The sequence below is a fragment of the Dryobates pubescens genome, chromosome 12, assembly GCF_014839835.1.
Source record: "Dryobates pubescens isolate bDryPub1 chromosome 12, bDryPub1.pri, whole genome shotgun sequence".
Lineage (NCBI taxonomy): Eukaryota > Metazoa > Chordata > Aves > Piciformes > Picidae > Dryobates > Dryobates pubescens.
The window spans coordinates 24,734,910-24,757,351 of NC_071623.1; the positions used below are offsets into that span (position 1 = coordinate 24,734,910).

A 22,442-nucleotide genomic window follows, 5' to 3' on the forward strand; every position below is an offset into this window, starting at 1 on the left:
TTTTGTGCTTTTTCCCCATGCTCCCTCCTCTCTTCCAGGAAAAAAACAAAACAAAACAAAACAAAACCAAACAAGAAAACACAAAATGACAACAACAAAACCAAACAAACAAAACCATAGGAGGAAGTAAATAAAACCTTGGATTGGAAGTTTCTCATGGATTATTTTCAACACTAATTTGAAGATATATTTCACTTTGTCAGAAAGACTTTTCAATCATTTGTTCAAAGGACAGTACTTGGGAAGTAATAATTATGGCTGGGGAACGTTAGAGAGGTTCAAAGGACTTGCCCTCACCTATCAGAAAAAAGTAACTCTGGTCCATAAAGTTGTTATGGGCAAATTAGCACTGAAATCAAGCACACGGAATCACAGAATGTTAGGAGGTGGAAGGGACCTCTAGAGATCATTGAGTCAAATGCCCATGCCAGAGCAGGAACACCTACGGCACATCCTAGGAACACATCCAGGTGGGTTTTAAAAGTCTCCAGAGAAGGAGACACAACCTCTCTGGGCAGCCTCCTCAAATGCTCCATCACCCTCACTGTAAAGAAGTGTCTCCTTGCATTGAGGTAAAACCTCCTGTGTTTTAGTTTGTACCTGTTGTTCCTTGTCCTATTACTGGGCACCACAGAAAAGAGGCTAACATCCTGAGACCCATCCCTCACACATTTACAGACATTGCTTTCAACTACCAGGCAGTTTTACACAACATTTTTGTGTAACGCTGAAATATGACTTGATGAGAGAGCTATGGAGGGGACTGCAAGGGAAGAAACCAACAACAAAAATGGAGAAGCAGAAAACAAATACCAACAAAACAATTTTCTAGGATAGCATGGTGATCAAAGATGATTAATTACAACCAAAACCTGGAGATTGTCGGAGTTTCTGGGAGTTACCTACCAGATCTGAGACTCCTTTACCTGATGAATTCTTTTCCTTTACTACCATTGCTATCTATTGGCAAAACCAGATTATTTTTTCACGCTTTTGTTCAGGGATGAACTGTAGCCTGTGGGCAGACAAAGATATAGGAAGCATAGAATCAATAAGGTTGGAAAAGACCTCAAAGATCATCAGGTCCAACCTGTCGCAATTTCTTTACTCACCTGATCTCAGTTTTACTCTCAGCAGCTTTCATGTAACAGAAATTTTCTTTTACACATTAAATTCAGACTGTTGCATAAACTAAGGGATACATACTGCAGGGTAGTTAAAAACGCATGCAAAGCTGTTTTTCTTTGTTGACAGTTAGGTTCTGCCATACATTTAAGAAATGTTTTGTCTGCATTGATAAGCAAAGCAACCAGCTTTCAAGTGATTCAGCTTGCTAGTTCGGAGGTTTGTTGTCATCAGCGTAGAACAGCTAAATTCTTTTAAAACAATTCATTATACGTTCCTGTGTGAGCCTTCCCCTCTAAGCTGCCAGCAGCAGGAAGCTCTTTATGAGCAGAAACACCTGTGGATGTTTCTCATTTTTGCGTGCATACTTCAAACATTCAAAGCGCATTCCTCAGCTTGCAGCTCTTCGTGCAAAGTCAGAGCTAACCCTTTTGTTTTGTGAGACTACGCTGTGAGTGATTTTGGCCCGAGGGCCCTGCCTGTGGAAATTCTCACAAGACGTTAATTATGGCATCATTTACACCGTTATCAAAACTGACTCTTGAAAAATACTTCAGACCCAGTATGCTTCTGGCCTGGTCATGGAAAATCCTCAATCCTGATGGCCATGCACAAGCATGTTTGGGTTTTTTAGTCAGCAGAATGGTCACATTGCGGTTCCCGGTGGCAGCAGACTGCCGCGAGACGGCTTCAGGGCGAGCGCGACAGGCAGCGCAGCCGCACCGGCAGCGCTCCGGCTCGGCTCTCTCTTCAGCCGCCACCCCAAGCCTTACCACAGCGCACCACATCCCGCACACGGATTCCGCTCTTGCCTTTACAAACAAATCACGACTTTAATCCTAGTTTACAGACAATCACCATTTTAATCCCATTAAAACAAACAAACAAAAAAAACCAAACCCAACAAACCAAACAAAACCAACCAACCAAACAACCAAAAACACCAAACAAAAAAACCCCAACACCAAAACAAAACCGCTCGAATACAGCGTCCGACCGAGGCAGTGGGAGGACGGCTGTCGAAGCCTTTCACACCCCTTCAGGGCTCCCCCCGCGGGCCTAGGCCCTGCCAGGCGAAGGACCGAGCTGGACAATAGGCGGCGAGAGGCGGGGAAGCGTGAAGGGCCGCGCCGCGACGGGGCAGCCCCGCTGCAGCCACCCGCGGACTCGCCGGGCCAGCCTGGGGGCGGCAGCGGCGCGGCGGGCTCGGCCCGGCCTCGACGGCGCCGCCCGCCACCGCCACTCTCCCCACCCCGGGTCCGCCACCGCCCCCGGCCCGCCTCCGCCTCCACGCCGCACCGCGACGGAGCGGTCGGCGGCTCTGCGCCCGCCGCCGGCATGGAGGCAGCGAGGCGGCGCGGCCGGTCGGAGGGGTGCCCCCCCTGGGGGGTGCTGCTCCCCCCTTTCCTCCTTCTCTTCCTAGCAGGTCAGCGGGGCCGGGCGAGTGCATGGGGCAGGGGGGAGCCGCGAATTCGCAGGCAGCGGATGCGAGCGGGACTGGGCGGGCGGCGAGGGCCGGGTTCGTCGGTGGCCCTCGCTCTGCCCCCCGCCGGCAGTCGCTGCGAGTAGTTGGGACCGGTGGTTCAAGGCAGTCGTAGGGGCTTTCCCTTGCTGGTGGTGATTGCGCGCTAGCGCGAGTTGGGAGAGGCTCTCCAGAGTGCCTCAGAAGACCGCTCTCGCATGAGATGTGCTGTGTGCGAGTCCCTCTTGTGCTGCAGGGAGTTTGAATTGTGAACCCTCCGAGAGAGGTGCTCTGAGGTGTCCTGGTTCCACGGCCCTGGGCAGGGCGAGGGCATCCTTTGGCAGCGCCGGCCTTGGAGAGCACGCAGGAGCGGGTGCCACAGGCGGCTGCTGTGCTCCTTCAAGTAGCTGTGCTTGCCAGGCGCATTAGGGGTATGGCACAGGCGCTTGTGCCAAAAATGGGTAATAATGCCAAAGCCAGAAGCTGCTGGCATGTGGAGTTCTGCAGGGATAGCATCACGAAAGTCTTGGCATGAGGAATCACGCACTGCAGTCACTCCCTGTTGTGGCTCCTTTGCAACAGGGCCCATGCCAGGTACTGGCCTCTCCTCTCCTTACAGAGATTGCAGTCCCTCTGACTTACCTGGTTCACTCATTGGGAGGGCTGTTCTTCAGACCAGTGGGTCAGCTGTACCCCTTTTTTCTGGATGCTCAGTTCTGTGGTGCAAGGGTAATGACACAGAGTTAGGGTGCAGCTGCGTGAGCTGGCCTGCATTGCTGTTTTACAGACCTCTGTGGTCGTCACCCTCGCTTGATGCTTGTTTTCAAGCAAAGACCAAGCATGAGCAGTGCCCTTGCTAAAATCTAATTGGCAAGATTAAGCTTTTGGGGTGGATCAACAGGACAAGCTGTTAGCTGTGCTGTCAATGTGCAAAGGAGCCGTGGTGTGAGGTGAGAACTTGCAGTAAGAAATGAGGTGGGAACAGGAGTGTGGCAGCAGCTTAGATGAGGTGGATGAGGTCCAGGCAAATCAAACGTTGGGCCAGCAGAGATGGAAGGCAGTAATGGGAATAGGAGAGTGTGGAGCTCTTACCATGATCAGCTAGCTGCCCGGGGAACAGAGGCCACAGCATACTGGTACTGCAGAAACATAGTTTGTCATCTCTAGGTCTCTGCCATGGCAATGTGTATGTTGGCAAAGAGGTCAGCAAGGGTGACAGTGTGCAGGGCAAGGAGTCTGTTTGGATTCATCCAGGCTGCAACGGAGGCCCTGGCAGTAAGGAAGGAGAGCCCCGGATGAGATTCAGGAAGCAGGGGAATCCGTGAGGACATGTTTACAGTGCAGTAGCAGTACCCAGAGACCGTATGATGTTATTTATTTGGGAGGACATGATTTAGGGCTTTGAAAACACTGAGCTGCAACAGCACAAAAGGCCAATAGCTTTAAAATAACTTCTCCTGGCAGTAAAAGGGTATGTGTTCTTTCATGCTGCTTAATTATAAAGAGCCCTCTTACTGCTGTGGAACAATTTCCATTTTTCCTCAGTCCTGCAGAGAAGAGTTTGCTGCTTGAACTGTTAGTGGCCCTGGGCAGGACAGTCTTTGGAAGTGGGGCAGAGAAGGCACCGCTGACCCCTATGCCACATGCTGGTGTGCCACATTGGCCATGGGCCTGGAGCTGGATCAGAGTGTGGGGAGCTGCTTCCAGATATCAGGAGCTGAGGGCTGATTTACACCTGGGGCTGGGTAGGGACTGGGGGAGGTAGTCATTTCCCAGTTTGCTTCTCCTCTTTTGCAGCTCAGCATGATGGGCAGTCTGGCTTCAGGTTTCACATTGGACTTCTTGCTGGAATAGAAGAAGTGCCTTGATGTTTGAAAGTGGTCTTTTTCATTTTAAATTATTAAATGTGAGAAGGAACTGATACAGGCACTTACAAAATACCAATACACAAAGTACCTAACCCTGGACTTCCTACTGAAATGCAGAATAGTGGGAATGGACTGCTGTTAGGATTACAGGGTCAGGTCATCCCTTGAGTGAAGTCCTGTGATTGTATAAAACTGTTAGAGTGCATTTTCTTTAAAGTTGTGCTGTACAGCATTTTGTTGGTGCTGTCGTTTGACTGTGGGAATGCTGTTTTTATTCAGCAGAAGATTGTCTGGCTCAGTGTGCTAATGACTGCAAAGCGTACTGCTGTGATGGGACTACTCCCTACTGCTGTTCATATTATGCCTACATTGGGAATGTCCTTTCGTAAGTATGTTTGCACTTCTGAAAAAAACCTGATGTGCTTTGTTCCTGGGCTTAATATAAACTTGGATTGCAGGAGACTGTTTTGGCAGTAAACAGTCGGTAGAGTTTGGAGTGGATTTGGGTTTTGGTTCTTTTTTCCTTACTGCTAACAAACATTGGTATTTCTTTAAAGCCTCACCTTGGGTATATTTTTGAAGCATACAAGAAGGCTTGCTAAAATTGAGGGTTATGTCTTTGTGTGCAATAATAGAATATGTGGAAGTAAGCTTTAAAGGTGGTGAGAACTTTGTTTCAGGCTCTTCAGACAAAACAGAAACCTCCTGGGTTTTGTGGAAATGCTTTGTTACAATTCTGGAGTCAAAGCGCTATTGAAATGACGTAGACTTGAGATGTTTTTTGCTTTGAGTACTTCTTTAATCTCCTTTTCTTTTCTGTTGACTTGTTTGTTTTTGTTAATTGATGTTTTGGCTTTTGGTGGAATGTATTGAACAGATTCTAGGTGAGAGTAATCTGACCCTTTAACACTGCAGTATGGAAGGCATGTTCCACGGTGCTTAAAAAAGCTCACAACACAGCAGGTGAAGTGGGGTGCCTGTGAATATTTCCTATCTAAAAAAATGGCATAAACTGGTGATGGAAAATCATAGATTCCAGTGCAGCTATTTATCTCTCTGCATGGGTGTAGAAGAAGCTTGTGTGCTAGCAGACATAGGCTCTGGACTTCATTTAAACGACAACCCATAAGTATTAAATTCATGTGCGAGGACAAACGTGAATGAAGCATAAAATGTTATTCTTCAAGATAGGACATCTTCTCTTTTATCAGCCACACCTGTAATTTCCTGAACCTTTAGCAAGCAGTCTGTGGCATGTTTTGGTTTATATTCTTGACTAAAACCAGGAAAGGAAAAAGAGGTACGTCATACAGACTGCTCAGTGCTTGGGGAGGAGTGAGTGGGAAGGTGGTAGTTGCTTTTTCTAAAGAGACTCCTCTGTTGCAGGTTTTGTATGAGCCGTGGTACCTGGGGAGCATGCCAGTGTTCCCTTCAGTGTATTTTTATAGCACTTTGTAGGAGTAGGCAGAATGATGGTATTTTAATAAAAAAATTGATCCCCCATTTTTAAGGCAGATCAGACACTTCCTGGGCTAAAGTAAATAAAATGATGATAGAGCACCAGAATCTTTCATTCCTCTGGAAAGAAAAAACCTGTACTTAAGATTGCTTACTGTTGGAGAATGACAAGTGATTTTTTTCCTGCTCCCCTGGGGAATGTCTGCTTCTTCTTCTTTTTATTTTATTTTATTTTTTTTCTCATTTCAAAGTTGCTTTCCCATTTACATGCATGGAAGTAGGTTCTGGTTTTTAATACTTCATTGCAGTTCGCAGGTGGCTAGGAGTGATGGACACAATAGCATAGGATATCCCATCATAAGAAGGAGACTTCCCATAGAGCATGTGGATCGCTTACATGTGTGCATCACTGGTGTTTGTCTAACCAGTCAGAGCTGTGCTTTGGGAAGGAATGACCTGGGGATTCTTTGGAGTGACTGCTGAAATATTCAAACCATGCCTTTGGTGCCAGGGTGACAGCTAGTCTTTTGTATGTTTATTTAACGAATGTAAACAGTTATTGAATTAGAGCCCAGTGCAAGTGGCTTTGACACATCGGAAGGGTTTGTGTGTTTCTGAGTGGTTTTGATGGCTGGAGGGGCTCTTACAAGTGCTGTTTGCCACAACATGTCTCAGAGGAAATGTTTGATTCTTGTATTTTGTTTTTTATGGGTAAGTACTCCAGTTCACAGACTTGAAGACCAGCCAGGAGTCATTAAACTTCTCTGACCTGACATTTCGCAGGATTCGGCCATAGATTTATTTTTTTTCCCCCTAAAAGCTGTTTTGGGTGTGTCTTCTGTAAAAATGTGTAATCACATTTTGAAAACCCCAGGCATTAATGAATTGACCATCTGTCCTGTAAACTGTTCTGTAGTTCATTTACTATGGCTGTAAAATTTTGCTGTGAAATGAAGGTTGAAATTCCTACTGTCAGCTCTTAACTTATCTACGGGTTTGAAATGTGGCCCTAAATAGTCATCATGACAGCTTTCAACCTTATCACTGAGCTGGGTGAACTCTTTCAGCCTCACATGTAAGATTTGCTTTGTTTTGTTTTTCCCTGCCCAGGGGTCAGTTCTTTGCCCTTCCTTTGAGTTCCTTCTAGTAGTTTAACATCCTACATGAAGTGTGGCTAGAAGGGCTGAGTGCAGGCTACTGACAGAAGCTTTGCTGGAGTTATTTTTTCCCTGTGCCTTTCTTTGACTGCCTGTTTGGTAGCTGCTATCAGTGGTGATCACAAAAGACATAAATGAATTTAGCAATCTGTTCCATCTCCAAGTCCTTAAGTTACAGTCTTCAAAGCATGGCTGCTACTTTAAGCCAGCAAACTGTTCTTTGCTAGGGTTACTACCTTAGTTACATTGCAAAAGATATTATTGTGGCTTAATCCTCCGTAGGAATAACCTTTCCTTTTAACTGTTTTTTTTTCTTTTGCAAGATATTGGAGGTCTTTTTTGTTGGCTTTGGGTTTTTTTTTTAATGTTCAAGCTTTTCCTGCTGAAGTGTCGTGTTGTCTCACTGCTAAATGACAAATCAATGACATTGCTTTAGAAGAAGACACAACCTCTGGAATCTGAAAATAGCCACTAGTGACCTACCTGCTTATGTCAGTCTGTTAATGTAATGACTGTGGATAGAAGTCTTCTAAAGAACAGAGTTAAATCCAACAAACTATGTGTATAAAGCCGTGCCTCTTGTCCTACATCATAATTTGGTGCTGTCTGCACCAAACAATGGACTTGATCTGCGTGAGTGCTTTCAGAAGTGCCTTTTTTACTGTCTTAAATACCATTAGGAGTCCTCAGTATTGTATAGGCTCCTCTGCTTCTTTAGTGCTTGCGTATGCTCCTTTATTTGTTTGCCACTGATTTCTCTGCTCTCTCCATACTTTGTAATTCTGCATGCCTTTCTGAAGTTACTGTTCTCTGTTTTATCTGTTGGTTGGGTTTGGTTTTGGTTTTTTTTTTTTCCACAAACATAACTGTCTCTTGCACTTCTGGGAAAAGCCTTTTGAATGCAGTAGGTTCTTTTTAAACAGTTCTGTGTTTTGTTTCATGCTTCTCAATCGTCTCTTTCTAGAGCCATATGCCAGCAATTGTGCAGATTAACAGTCAGTGTGACTAACTGATACTTGAGGTGCTTGTAGCTTTTAGATGATGAATGAACTCTCTTCAGTTGTTAAAATTGTATTCAACATTGAGATATTCCATGTAGGGTTTTAGAATTTGCTATTTTGAGAAGTTGCTATCTTTTTAGGACACTGGGGAATTTTTTTTCTTCACTCAGATGAAGTTTTCAGCAAACAACCTCCAGGCTGTGTGCATCTGTGATTAGCTTGTTTTTATTTCCACACATGAGGAACAGATGTAGAATTATCAGCTCATGCTAGTGTTAGGATTTGTAAGAGATGTTGCAGTAACTCCAGTTTTAGTTGGACTGCAGGTATGATCTGTGAGCCTTCAAGGTCCCATGAGCATCTCTAATGTAAAGTAACACGTCCTTAGTCCTCCTCTTCCCTCTGTTTCATGATACCCTTTTAGAGAGAGCTGTTACAGCATTAATGTTGGAGCTGTATTTCCCTTCCTACTAATTTTCAATAGCTACATCTTGTCATTTCCTCTGATGCATATGCATTTCCTCCTGTTCATTTGCTTGGCATCTACTGCTTAATAGTTAGTGCTTCTAAAAATGGTTTTTTTTCTTGGACAAATTACAGATTTATATTTGGACTTGTGCAACATAATGGAGCTGTGTCTGTGGGATGAAGGAAGAAGTGCAAAGGATGCTTGAGTGCTCAGGCTGTTCCTCCTGCCTACCTTTTCACTCCCCACCAGAAGAAGGCTTGGAGGCACCCTTCCCAGCCTTCAGCATCATTTCAGCTCTTTGAGTCAAGAAACTCAAACTACCTTCATCCTCAGAAGCTAGTTTCTAAGCATCTGAATCATATGTGACTGAGAAATAGTTTCCCTGTGCTGCATCTGCTTCTACAGCTTTCTACCAGTCTATGACCTGTGAGGACTGCAGTGTGTTTTCTCCATATCAGATGCTTCACTTTTGACCACAGTAAGAGTATCTCCCTAACTAACTAACCAACCCACAGCATTTTTCTTTCTGTCACTCAGAGGAGCTGGAGACATCTGGTTATTGCTTTCAATTCCAGCCTTAAACTACAGAGCTCCTCAGAGGCAGGAGCTGGTATGAAAGAGGTTTATTCTGCAGAACACAAATTTTTATGTGTGTTTCTGACAAAGCTCTCTGGATTTTCTTCTGAGAGATCCCAAATTTTCTGGCTCTCACGCTTATCCTAGTGGCTGATGGATTTTGTATGGGCTAATTTCCAGTTTAGTCTTTGCCACCATGTTGTGCCTTGTGTTTATCATTGCCCATGGGAGACTTTTGAGCCACGGGGAGCTCCGTGGGTGTAGATGTCAGTAGTTGCATGCTGCTGCTGGTGGTTCTGGCAGCAGCCTTTGCTCTTTCACTGCACTTCATGTCTTGCAGCCGTGGGTAGATGTAAAATAATCCCAGATTCTAGGTAAATAGTGGAGCAAAGAGGACAAGTGGTCCAGTTGTTGTTTCAAATAAGTACTATTGGGCCACTTGAGTATTCAGTGGAAATGAATGGACTTACACCCAGGTTTGGCCCATGGTATTTAGAAAACCTATTCATAAAATATCCAACTTGGGTGATTGATCTATATTTTCCTGGGTTAGTCTTTAACAGTAATAAACTGCAATACTGTCTTAAGCAGTAGAAGAAAGCTAAGATCCAGTGATGCTACATTACGTTGCCAAGGGTATGAAGTTGCTCGGTCAAATCCTCGGCATTACTTACTGTGAGGCACCTGATTCTGAAGACTTCAAGTCTAAGTGGAGGAAAAAATAAAATCATCAAAGAACTGTGATCTCATTACAGGTAGTAAATGATGATTTGCAAGAGAGTAGATGGAAAAATCTTACCAGAAATAATGAGGAAGCAGCAGCCTGTTCTGTGACAGCTAAAATATACATGAACTTAATCTGTATTGCAGGGGGTGAGGTTTTTGGATGGGCTTTTTGTTTTGTTTTCAGTATAGAGGTTGCACAATGTGGCCAGGAAGGAAGGAAGGCAGACAGAATGGGAGGAAAAGAGGCGGAGAAGACATTTAGCATAAAAATTGTGTACATAGCTCAGCCTGCAAAACTGAAGGGAAAACAGTGTGTAGTGTATCTAAGTGTGGCATTTGACATGAAGTACTTTATATCTGGTAGTGCTTTTGAGAGAAGCAGCCGACCTCAGAGAATGCCATTTTTGTCCATGATGGAAAGAATGTCCCTTAAGATGATTCACTTGATATGGGAATATGGGCTGGAGAGTGGGTATGGAGGAGTGTACCAAAGAAGGGAGTTAGAGTTAGGAATGTAGAGATATAGCCTCTGAAGTTCATAGTGAAAATCAAAACAACCAACCAGACAGGAAGCTTGTTGTTTGCTGTAGATTCCAAATAATTAAAATTAGACACTCTCAGGCATCCCACAGTAAATATGTGAAGCAGCATATGGATTTAGAAGGGTTCTGTGTCTGCACTACAGTTTTATGAACCTCTGCTTAAAATAAAATTGTATTCCTTTTCCTCAATGTAATGTTCAAATTTTCCCCATGACTGAAGCACTTCGGGACAATATGTAAAGCTGCAATTTACCCAGGAGTTGCCATTTCATGCTTCAGGCTGTGTGACTTCTGATGCAGTGCCAGAGGTGTGCCAAGGACTCATTCAATATTTTTTCCATTTGGCTTGAGTTGCATCTTCTGAGAAGAGTCTTCCTGAGGGGACACAGTCTCAAGCTGCGCCAGGGGAGGTTTAGACTCCAGGTGAGGAGAAGGTTCTTCACTGAGCGAGTCATTCGTCATTGGAATGGGCTGCCCAGGGAGGTGGTGGAGTCACCGTCCCTGGAGGTGTTCAAGAGGAGATTGGACGTGGCACTTGGTGCCATGGTCTAGTCGTAGGGTCTGTTGAGACAGGTTGGACTTGATGATCCTTGGGGTCTCTTCCAACCTTGGTTATACTGTGATACTGTGAATGAGCACATAGAGCAGAGCCTGAGGATGCTTGTGCTGAGTTCTGGAGGCAGGCTATAAACGTGTCATCGGTAAAGGCAAGGCTCTGATGATTAAACTACAGCCATTTCCCCTTCATTCTGTCTAAGAGGTGAAGAGCAGTTCAGCCTTCTAATCCTTGATCTTCAACATTTGGAGTATCTGTGGAAGCACACTATTCATGCCTCAGCTTGGGAGAACCTCCACAAGAGGCATCCAACACCTCCTGTGCAGGGAGTTGATGAATCACAGCTTAGAGGAAGATTGACTACCATGTTTCCTTTGTAAGATCTGCTGGAGAGAAATCTGGTATTCAAAATATGACCTTTCTGAAGTGTTTGAACTTCCAGTTGTTTTTTATTCCATGCCTATTGTCCCAGTTCGTATCCTTTAGCGGAGAATGTGCGATCAGATTTACGACCAGAGTAGTATCTGCCCTTGATGATGGCTGCAGAGGAAGCTCTTGTCAGCACCAGAATTAAAACACAGGGCTCCTCTTCTTTAGTCCTTTGTGTTTTCATTTCTGACCCTGTGTTGTGACAAGCAGCTCAAAATGGGAAAATACTGTTTGCTTGCCAAACAGCAGCTCTCAAAAGATAGCTCCCACTTAGTCTCCCACCTCTTTTTTTCTGCAGGGTGTCTGACTAATTATTTTGAAATGTTTGGGACTAATGGAATCACGTTCCTTTGTTTGCTCATTTTTGTAAGTTTAGGGGGGTTTTATTTTAGTAAGTAGCTGTAAGAACTGGAATAGTTTTTTTTAGTAAAAACTGGAAGTCTTTGTAAACATGCAAGTTCAATTGTTCATAAGAAAAAAAGCACAGTTTTGTGCTAAAGCTTGAGTCGTTGGCATCACTGTGGATCATCTGGTTTTCATCATTTGGAAGATTGTTAGAATTTGGCCTGAAAATGGAGGCATTAAGGTATAAATCACTGAAATGCTCTCTGTGGCTTCCAGAAAACTCTTAAGGGGGAAAAGTAAACATTCATGAGGAATTTGGTGACATTAGCTTGCATATACTGCACTGGTTTATTTTTAAAGGATTTTTCAATGAAAAAGTTAATTTTGTGTTTATCACTTGAAGTGATCTGTTCTGGAAGCCTGCAGGGTTTTCCCATAAGGTTCAGTCATGTAAGAGAGAAATGTTTTCTTAACACTTAGTAAGACTGATGTAAAGACTGAGCCTGGGGATTATGTTGATCACAAGAGTACTGTCCTTTGTTTGTAAGATCTTTGCCTTCTGTCCGTTAATTTTATGCCCACTCACACACCTTTCCCTTTTTCAAGTTGGAGTCCACCTCTGAATTTGGCAAGAATCCGTAACTTTGTTCAGTCATGTGTACATCCAAAGTTTTTGGAAGAGTTCAGACAGTCTGCTAGGCACCAGTTCAGCAGAGGGGTTAAATGCATTTGTAAGCTCAAGATGGTGAGTGGATGTAATGGATAGAGTCTTCTCCCTACTGAAATCAATAAGCTAATTACCTTAGTGAGGAGTTCATGCCCTTGGCTCTAGTGGGACAAGTTGTGAGCTGAAGTAAGTTGTTGTATCCATGTGTTAGAAATAAACTTCTTTTTTCCTTTGTTTTTAATCATGATGGTACCTTCCATGTTCACTGCCACTTCATGCTGCCTTGCTTCCAGTTCAGGTGCTGCTTAATAAGCTGTGTCACTCCTGGCGAGTCAGGAGAGAGAAAGTACAAGCCCTGGCTGGTCTGGCTCATCCACTCTCTGCACATTCAATGCATATGTGTCTCCCCTGCTCCTAAATGGAGACTTTCTGTTAGATTGGCTAATTTCACTGAGCTTACAGAATTCTTGGGGAATTTGTTTGTTGTATTTTGTTGTATATTGTTGTAGTTTGTTGACAGGCAGAAAGGGACCTGGGGATACTGTTTGACAGGTGGCTGAACATGAGCCAGCACTGTGCCCAGGTGACCAAGAAGGCCAATGGCATCCTGGCCAGGAATAGTGTGGCCGGCAGGAGCAGGGAGGTCATTGTGCCCTGTACTCAGCACTGGTTAGGCCACACCTTGAGTCCTGTGTCCAGTTCTGGGTCCCTGAGTTTAGGAAAGATGCTGAGTTGCTGGAGCGTGTCCAGAGAAGGGCAACAAAGCTGGGGAGGGGTTTGGAGCACAAGCCCTATGAGGAGAGGCTCAGGGAGCTGGGGTTGCTTAGGCTGGAGAAGAGGAGGCTCAGGGGAGACCTTATTGCCCTCTACAACTACCTGAAGGGTGGTTGTAGCCAGATGGGGGTTGATTTCTTCTTCCAGACAACCAGTGACAGAACAAGAGGACACAGCCTCAAGCTGCACCAGGGAAGGTTTAGGCTGGATGTTAGGAAGAAATTCTTCACAGAAAGAGTGATTGACTGTTGGAATGGGCTGCCCAGGGCCATGGTGGAGTCACCATCACTGGAGGTGTTTAAAATAAGACCAGATAAGGAACTTAGTGCCATGGTTTAGTTGATTAGATGATGTTGGGTGATATGTTGGACTTGATGATCTCAAAGGTCTTTTCCAACCTGGTTAATTCTGTGATTCTGTGATTTTGTATTGGCCCAGACAGCCAATTGTGTCCTGGGCTTCATTGAGTAAGCATGTTCAGCAGATCAAGAGAAGTGATTCTGCCACTTTGCTCTTTTGAGACCCCACCTGGAGTACAGTGTCCAGCTCTGGGGCCCTCAACACAAAAAAGACTTGGACCTGATAGAGAGGGTCCAGAGAAGGTCCACAAAAGCGATCACAGGGCTGGAGCACTTTTCCTGTGAAGACAGGATGAGCAAATTGGGGTTGTTGAGCCTGGAGAAGAGAAGGTTCTGGGGAGACCTTATAGTGGCCTTCCAATATTTGACGGGCCCACAGGAGAGCTGCAGAGGGACTGTTTACAAGGGAATGTGGCAATAAAACAAGGGGCAGTGGTTTTAAACCAGAGCAGGGCAGATTCAGATTGGACATTAGGAAGAAGTTCTTTACTATGACGGTGGTGGAATGCTTGAACAGGTTTCCCAGGGAGGTGGTTGAGGCCCCTTCCCTGGAGACATTCAAGGTCAGGCTTGATAGGGCTCAGAACAACCTGATCTGGATAGGGATGTCCCTTTTTACTGTAGAGGGAGGGGTTGGACTAGATGACCTTCAGAGGCTACTTCCAGCCTATTGCATTCTATGATTCTGTGGTTCTATCCTATGGTAGTAATATTACACCAATTCAGCAGGACTGTTAATGAAGATACTTTTGGGTCAAAAGCTGTGCAGGAGGGCTGTTTGATGCTGTGCACAGTGTAGTTGCAGCCAGTTGAAATAAAACCTGTAGCACTAATTCAATATTTGAATGATACTGTCCTAGAAAGATAAACTCATTCTAATCTTAATGTGCCTCTTTAAGAGAGAGAAACAAAGTTTGGTGTATATAAGTAAGTTATTAAAAATTAAAGGAAATTAATTATTAATTCACAGGAGAGTTACAAGTTCCTTTGAGATTTATAACCACAACTTGCTGGAAATTTCACAGTTAGCATCATCTTTAGGAATTCAATGAAGTTTTCTCAATGATTTTTCTCTTATTTCAAAAAGAAGAAAGTTGTGATGTTTAAGAATCACATCCACTATCATAAAAAGCTTCTTTTCCCCTCTGTAATTATTTGGTGTAAAACACAAGATCTCTCCTGGGACTTACTTCACATGTAAGTATTTAGTATGGGATGGAGAGGCACTGATACTGCAAACTGGGCAGGCATGTTTCGTCATCATGTCTCCCTCTGTTGGCTCATCCACACAGATAAGAGATTTTTACTGCTATCATTAAATGGAGTTACTCCTTCTGCTCACAAGGGAGGCTCAGTTTAATGCTGAATGTTCCACCTTCTCTCTCTTTATTGAGGCCTGTGGTACAGTTTGGCACAAGCACAAGAGGTACTAAGGATCTACAGCTATTGTTGAAACATCTGTTCATCAGCCAAGATGCAATCAACCTGATTTTTAGGTGCCTTGTGGACTTGCTATGCCACTATCGAAGTGTAAAGGGACTGTGCAAACTGTCTCTACTCCAATCCTTCAAATAGTCCATGGCCAAGATGGTGCAATGAAGATATAATTAGGGTACTGCTGCTCTGTAGCTGTTTCCAGCTGCTGAGCAGCCCAGAAGGCACCAATGTTTGTAAACTAGGAATAACATATAAAATGCAGCCCCCAATGTGTGTGCTTGTGCTATCACATTAGCTGCAGTTTTCATCTCTGTTACTAGGTACTGCTTATTCCTGTTGTACTCTTGCATTTGACTTTTTCCTTCCAACAGCAGGGTAAGAAAGGGTATGGACGTGAGCAGTGCCTCTTTCTTTTCCTCCCTCCTCTCATCCCAGTAAATTGAACAGAATAAAAATAAATGTTTGGGACAGAAGGGAAGCAGTCAGCCTTGGAGAGTAGCATGATGGAATGGAGGGCATCAGGTTCACCAGTGGATGCCTTGCACTTCAGAGCCAGGGTAACAAAACAGAGCAGGAGGGTTGTCAGGGAGAGAGCAGGGAACTGCAGCTGCTGCCTATGATCCTTCCTACATGACACATGTATGTATTATACAGATTTATATGTGTGTATGTGTATGCAAACAATTGCTATCTTATATTTTCTTCTGAAAGTCTATTTTCCCATTTCCTGCAACATTAAAGCTATCTAGAGTACTGGCTGGCATTAAGATTCTGTTTATTGGTGTGGTTCTTCAACATTTGGAGTTCAAGGCACTGTGGAGCCTGTGAGACCCTCTTGCCAGGAGTGCTTCAGGCCAGCCAGCCTCTGAGACTTTACCTGGGATGGGAAACAGGGAACAGAGAGCAGGGAGGAACAAGATGCAGGGTGCTTGTTCTGGTATCACAATACTTCTGGAACAGACCTCAAGGGAAAAAGAGAAGCAGAAATACTCTGATAGCAGCCTGAGGACAATTCAGAAATGGAGACAAACAATGAAGAGACTCAAAATTAATTAGTTATGTGTAAGTAGCACTTATAATAGGATGTTGTTCAAATGGTACATGACAGCAGCTCTTAATTCTTTTGTTTGGATCAAATCCTTCATGTCCCTGAGCTTTTTTGGGCCTCCTCTTCTGCTGCTTTGGAAATGTAAACCAAAAGGAGAAAAAATGATCAGCCAGCATAAATGTAACACTTAACTTTTCATTGTTGGGAGTAAAGCAAATGCAATAGTATTTTGTACAAGACCTTGAAATACATTTCTTGGAATCTTTGAGGTTTTCCTGGAAGAGTAACAAGTATTTTCTTACTGCTCTATTTTGCATAGAGAACATCAAAATTATCCTTGCTTTCCACTCATGTGGCATATTTACTTCCAAAGGTTTGGAAACACCTATCAGTGACCATTGTTTCATTCTTGTGCTCACAATAACCTGTCAGACAAGGCAACGGTGTCTGGGCATCGTTGCCTGTCTGCCACCCACATAACATGTACTCCTGCTGGTGATGATTTCGAAAAGCAGTATGAACTGCCACAAAGAGACATTAATTATTTGGGTTATGTTCAGAATTTTGGCTACTTGGAGCTAGAGTTTGTGTCTGAATATAGACATCGAATATGTCATGGATAGGCATAATCAGATGAACTGCCCTTGGATGGAGAATGGACTTGTGTGTGAGGAGTCCTTTTCTGCTGTGTCGAGTGCAAAAGTGCTCTCAGCTGTCCGTGAGAAGCTATGTATTTAGTATCTTCCCTACAAAACTCTTTTGTCAGAGCATCTCATGTACAAATATTGCATTCTTTTGAAGCAGCAGTTATTTTTTTCTGTCTCTTCTCTGGGGCACCTCTTCTCCTGCACTGCAGTGTTCCAACCATTCGCTATGCTGTGTGGTCCTAGTCCCCAAAGACCTTTGTAAGTCTTTGTCCAATGATAGCTAATATATTTACATGGCTGAAAGTTAATATTGTTTGTTCAGTCTGCAGCAGTAACCCTGTGTTTGTTTTGGCAATGGATGGCCTATTTACATAAACTAAAGTTATGAAAATGGATGACAGGATCACCAGTCTGCTTGCCTTGCATTGCTTTCCTCCAGTGGCTTCTTGCAGGAATAATTTGATAGTAAATTCCAATGGAGAGCTGTCCTGGGTTAACATAGCCCACTCTCACAAGCTCCTCTCCTCCCACATAGATGGGAGGGAAAGTAACAGGCAAAATAGAATCCTGGATTGAGATAAGGAATTTACTGAGATAATACAGCACACAATTTCCTTAGCCTGTTTGCAGGAAACGTGCAGCAAAATGCATCAGCATCATTGTAAGCCAGCAATGAATCAGTATCCCCCCCCACAAGCATGCAGCAGCCAACCTAGTGGAAAAGACCTACACCCCAAACCCAGAAGCCAGAAGCCACAACTGGAAAAGGAGGCCTCTCATGTTACAAAATGAACTTCAAGCCCCATGATACTTTGCTCCAGCCAGCACTTTAATTTTAAAGCTGGCATGATATCAGCATAGTATTGAATATCATCAGCAGATTCCACTCAATCCATGACAAGAGCCAAAGAATAGAGCTACAAGGGGGTGGAGGATGGACGAAAAGTTATGGCTCTCATTCTCCATTCTCAGTAACATTTTTAATTGTCTGAAGCAGAGCACAATGCATCTTTGTTCCTGGGCCTTCATGATTGTTGAATGAAGCCTAATGATTGAATGATATTTCCAGAAATGTAATAAAATGTCAGGTTGACAATAATGCTTTCCAAACTGCCATGTGATAGGGGTGCTGTAAGCAGAGTGGCATATCTGCTGGATGTCTTGAATCAGGGACTACATTAAGATAACATGCTGAGATTAAGAGGGAAGTGATGGTATTTCAGCTTCTGCATTTGGTAAACTTACACTGTTGCTGCCTTCGAACTTGATTTCTGTTTTGCTTAAGTTGTGCCAGGAGAGGTTTAGATTGGGTATTAGGAAAAAATTCTTCACTGAAAGAGTGGTGAGGTATTGAACGGGCTGCCCAGAGAGGTGGTGGAGTCGCCATCCATGGCGACACAGAATTGTGTAGATGTGGTGCTCCAGGATATAATTTTGTGGTCACGGTATTTGGGTTAAGGTTGGCCTCAATGATCTTGAAAGTTTCTTCCAACCTTAATGATTCTATGATTCTTTTGCATTAAAATTCCATAGCATGGCTGCCTGTGAGGGTGGATTTGATGACCAAGGAAGTTCTTTTCACATTAGCCTGATGTGGGTTTGCTTGCACCCCAGCCAATTGGAAATTTACCCTCTTTACCCACAGGGGCAAATTTACCACACTTTACTTAGAATTTTGGAAGTAAAATGTAATTAAATTTACAAATTCAGATTAAATACAAATTTATAAAATGTAATAAACATGTAAAAAGGATATTTACATATATTTGCAATTAAATTACAGCACAATACCCCCTTGTACAGTAATTCAGCTCTCTCTCCCCCCAGCTCTGAACACAAAGCCCAGAGAGGCTGTACACAGCCAACCTGCTGTCCCTACCCCCCTGTACCTCAGCAGCCAAAACAAGAAGATCATCATGCAAGGTCACAGGAGATAGAATAGCCAGAAGTGAAGCAGGAGATAGCAGAGAGAGACCCAAAACAAGTTTGTGCTGCAGAATGTAAGTTATTCAGCCAGCCAATGGGATGAGATAAACTAATCTTGCATTATTCTGTGTCTAGCCTCTAAAGCCTGTCCATCTCTAGACTTTGAAATCTCTGGAAATAAAAAATTCAGGCATAGCCTTAAACTGCAACAGCCACAGAAGTAAGAATTTGTTCTGTTTGGGGTCTGGGCTAATAAAACATTTTGAAGCTCTCAGCAAGCTGGTTGGTACAGGGTCTCTCTTTTGTATTCCTCTGCAGCAGGCTGACAGCAGCTGCCTACAAGCTGACCTCCAGGCTGGCATTTGCACAGCAGACAGGGATCTGATCTTTTTTTTCATCCAGCAGGGACGGTCACCTCTGCGTGTGAACCAGCCTGCACACTGCTAAGGAAACAGCCCTGGTTTACATCACTCAAATTTAGCAAGTTACAAAGCAACTTTGTTTCGGTTTTTGAGCCCTGAGTCCTTGTGTAAAGGAGGGAGGGTCTGGTTTTCCCTCCTACAAAGGAAGCTTTGTTCTGCATATCTGTGAGTACATACCCAGAAGGATGCCCAGTGGGCACCTAAAGAGACCTGTGATGCCCTCTGAATGGCTGGGAAGCTCTGCCAAGGGATCCTGCTTGGGCAGATGGGCAGTGGGAGGCTGCAGGGAGGCTGTTGTGATTGCCAGCCAGGGCTTCTCCCTGGGCTCTGAGTGTCCACTAGATTGTCAGGTATTTTTAGGAGTCCAGAAAGAAAACACCTGTAGTTTATCTCCATGTCACATGAAAGGTAACTCTCAGACAGCATCAATTAAGTTTCTTTATACTTCTTTTATATTTTCACTCTAGAGATTTGTTGTTATCACAGAGCTACTTGCAATCCCAAATAACCTCAGGAACTTGCAGTTTCTAGATCAGACAGACTCTCATGAAAGGTTGACTCATCTTTTCTGTGAAGAAGTTGCATTACTTGGAAGTTCTTGTTGCTTAAAACATGGGGAGGTTGCTCCCCAGTGGGGAGGCTTGCTGGGCCGTTCAGAAAAGCAGGATTCTTTCTGCAGAGCTTCCACCTGCCTGGACTGTATGGGGAAGAGCAGGGCTGTGTTGAAGAAGGAGAACTGCTGCTTGGTGCTCTCCTGCTATGCCTTGTCGTGTACTGGGATTGAAAGGAGAATTGTTCACAGCGTTTGTGCTCCATAGTTGAAGGAAGAGGGCAGACTGTTATCTTGGTACTTAGAAGCTCTTCTCCCAGGCATGCTCATTTGATCGGTGTTTGACCTCAGTGCTTGTCCCTGTCCTGCCCATGGTGCTGTGCTCTAGGAGGGGCACAGTTTTGAGTGTGTTGTTCTAGCCTGGTGCTCAGCCTTCATGTAGCAAGTAAGGGGTGGACAGAGGGGCTCCCTGGGAGATGCTGAGACCTCAGTTGGGAGGATGCAGAGGTGGTGTGGCTGGTGAGAATGTTTTCTTGTTGCATGAGTGCCCTCTTGCAACTTCCTGGCAGGCTCTCAAACACCCCCATTGGGATGCAGCCCTTGCACTGAGGGGAAAACGCAGTACTTCTTTTAGCTAACATAAGAGGAATTACTGCTCTATGAGACCAGTAACTGGAAAGCAAGATACCAGGAGCTATGACTCAAGTCAGGGTTCGCTCTTTGGCTTTGTTTTGTGTCAAATAATGTATGTTTTGTGTCAGTAATGTATGTTGCAGTTGCTGATAGGGCTTTGTAATGAGATGTTGTTTTTCCAGACTGAATACTTGCTGTGCTCACACAAAACACTGAATGTGTGGATATGTGAAGCCAGTCAGCTGATTTATTATTCTTATCTGTCACTTGCACTGAATGCCAGAACTAACAGTTCCTTCATAATGACCAGTAGCACCACTGTAGTTGCTGTACTTTTATTGCTCTCATTTTTCCCAGCTTGTGTCAGAAGATACAAACTGTCAACTGGGCAAAGCCCTCAGGTCACTTGATTTACACTGACATGCACTGACTCAAAATACAGTAAAGCAAGAGATGGTGTTTTCCTCCAAAACTGACAAACAAAGTGTTTTGGGCTGTCTTCTAGCCCATCCAGAAGAGTATTGCAGCAGCTCTGCCACCATGAGGGTTCCCAGCGCTCCACTGGCCACACTCAGGTGTGAGAAGAACCTTCTTCCTTGGTTTCGTCAGTGAATTCCTCATATTTGCTTCATAAGAGCAACACAAATCTTTCTGTCCAGATGCCTGTGCCATAAAAGAGGGATTGGAGGTTTCTGCCTCTGTGAACTCAAATCTTCAACTTGTGGGTTTGTGCTCTGACCTACTTAAGAAGTTGCTTGAGGCTGAGCTTCAAACTGGCCCCTCTTTTGTAGCCAGATATTTCCAGTTCTGGTTTAGTCTTCCATTTTTTAGCTGCTGCTTCTTCAGGAAATAGCCAACTGGTTTTACTCGTCTGTGCCCCACCTGCCTGGCCTGCCAGTGAACTTGGAAAGTCCTGGTGATGACTGCAGTACAACAAAAGCCTCAGCTGTGAGCAAGTGGTTTGGAAGAGCTCTCCTCACCAGGCATTTACTCTACCACTGTGGCAGCTCCAAACAGGCCCAGGAGACAAAATGAAGATAGTTTGGACTAGACAGTGTAGCTTGTCCCCCACAGGACCATAATGTTTCAAAGGGAAAAGCTTTCCTTTCTGTTTTTGCATAGGCTGAGCATCATTGCTGCTGTTCCTGTGGGGGGATGATTCTGTGCCTCTCACGTTGTAGGGGATGCATGGAGGCACAGGCCAGACAGCTTGAAGCAAATCATGCTGCAGCCACTGGGTGGAAACTGTGAATGCTCCAGCCAGGGAGCCAAGCTGCAAGCAGGACATCTCTTTGGAGGAGGTTGTGTATTGCAGCAGTGTTACTCCTTAGCCTGCTGCTTCTTTTCCCAGGTTGAGAGCCCCATCCTCTTAGAAGGTGTTTGTCCCAGAGCTGTCCATCCCTGTGAGCGGGATCCAAGCCCTTTTCTCCCTGGTGCGTGCCCAGTGAGCGTTGTCAAGGGACAGGTTGGTGACCTTCCACGGGAGGATGCCGTTACATAACTGCTCCTTCATTAAGAAGTTAAAAGGATTAAGAAGTAGCTGACACGTCAAAGTGGAGACAGCAAAGAATTATTGTGTAATGTGAGGGTTGTTTGCAGTGAGGTTCTTCAGGGATTAGTAATAGCACTGAAAATTTTCCAGTGCCAATCAGGACCTAGGATGTAAATGCAAAATCCCCAGACGTAACTGTGTGTGTGTGTGACAAAGACACATTTTAAATGAATGAACTTTGGAAGTTCTCAGATGATAGATTTAGGGGGGTTCTGTAACCTTAATTTCTTCCTCTTTTGTGTAGTTTGTGGTGCAACCTTCAGTTACATGGTTTTCACAGAGCAGTGGGGTTATAACACTTGTATGTCTTCCACAGTGATGTTTTCAATGTGTAAGGGCATACACATCTCTGTAGAGATTTAAACTTGCCCCCTTAGTGCGTATTGCATGTAGAAGTGGAAAAGCCCCTCTCTGTTCTTTATGTGGGAGATATCAGACCTGAAAGTGACCAGGCTTTTTATGGCTGAAATCTTTACCAGCTCATATGAAATGTGTTGCTGGCCTCATTCCAGCTTTTACTGAATACAACCAACATTCATCACAGCTGGTGCCAGGCGAAGTATTAGTTGGATAGCTCAAACCAGAAGCCCAAGTGCCAGAGAACTGTGTGCAAAGGACAAACAACAACTTGCGAGGCAGTGCAGGGTTGTTTGTTTTTTCCATGCACACAAGCAAGATGTGTTCTTTTGTGAGGTCAGCAAGTTAAGAAAAGA

The 22,442-nt window shown here is 44.3% G+C and overlaps 1 protein-coding gene across 1 annotated transcript in view; it reads left to right on the forward strand.

Moving 5' to 3' along the window:
• The first annotated feature begins 2,422 nt into the window (after window positions 1-2,422).
• CYYR1 (cysteine and tyrosine rich 1) overlaps window positions 2,423-22,442 on the forward strand; it is a 56,546-nt gene continuing 36,526 nt past the window's right edge. The window contains exons 1-2 of the mRNA XM_054165939.1: window positions 2,423-2,551; window positions 4,735-4,840. Of these exons, the coding sequence (XP_054021914.1) occupies window positions 2,464-2,551; window positions 4,735-4,840 (194 nt within the window). The 5' untranslated portion in view covers window positions 2,423-2,463. The remainder of the gene's footprint in view (window positions 2,552-4,734; window positions 4,841-22,442) is intronic.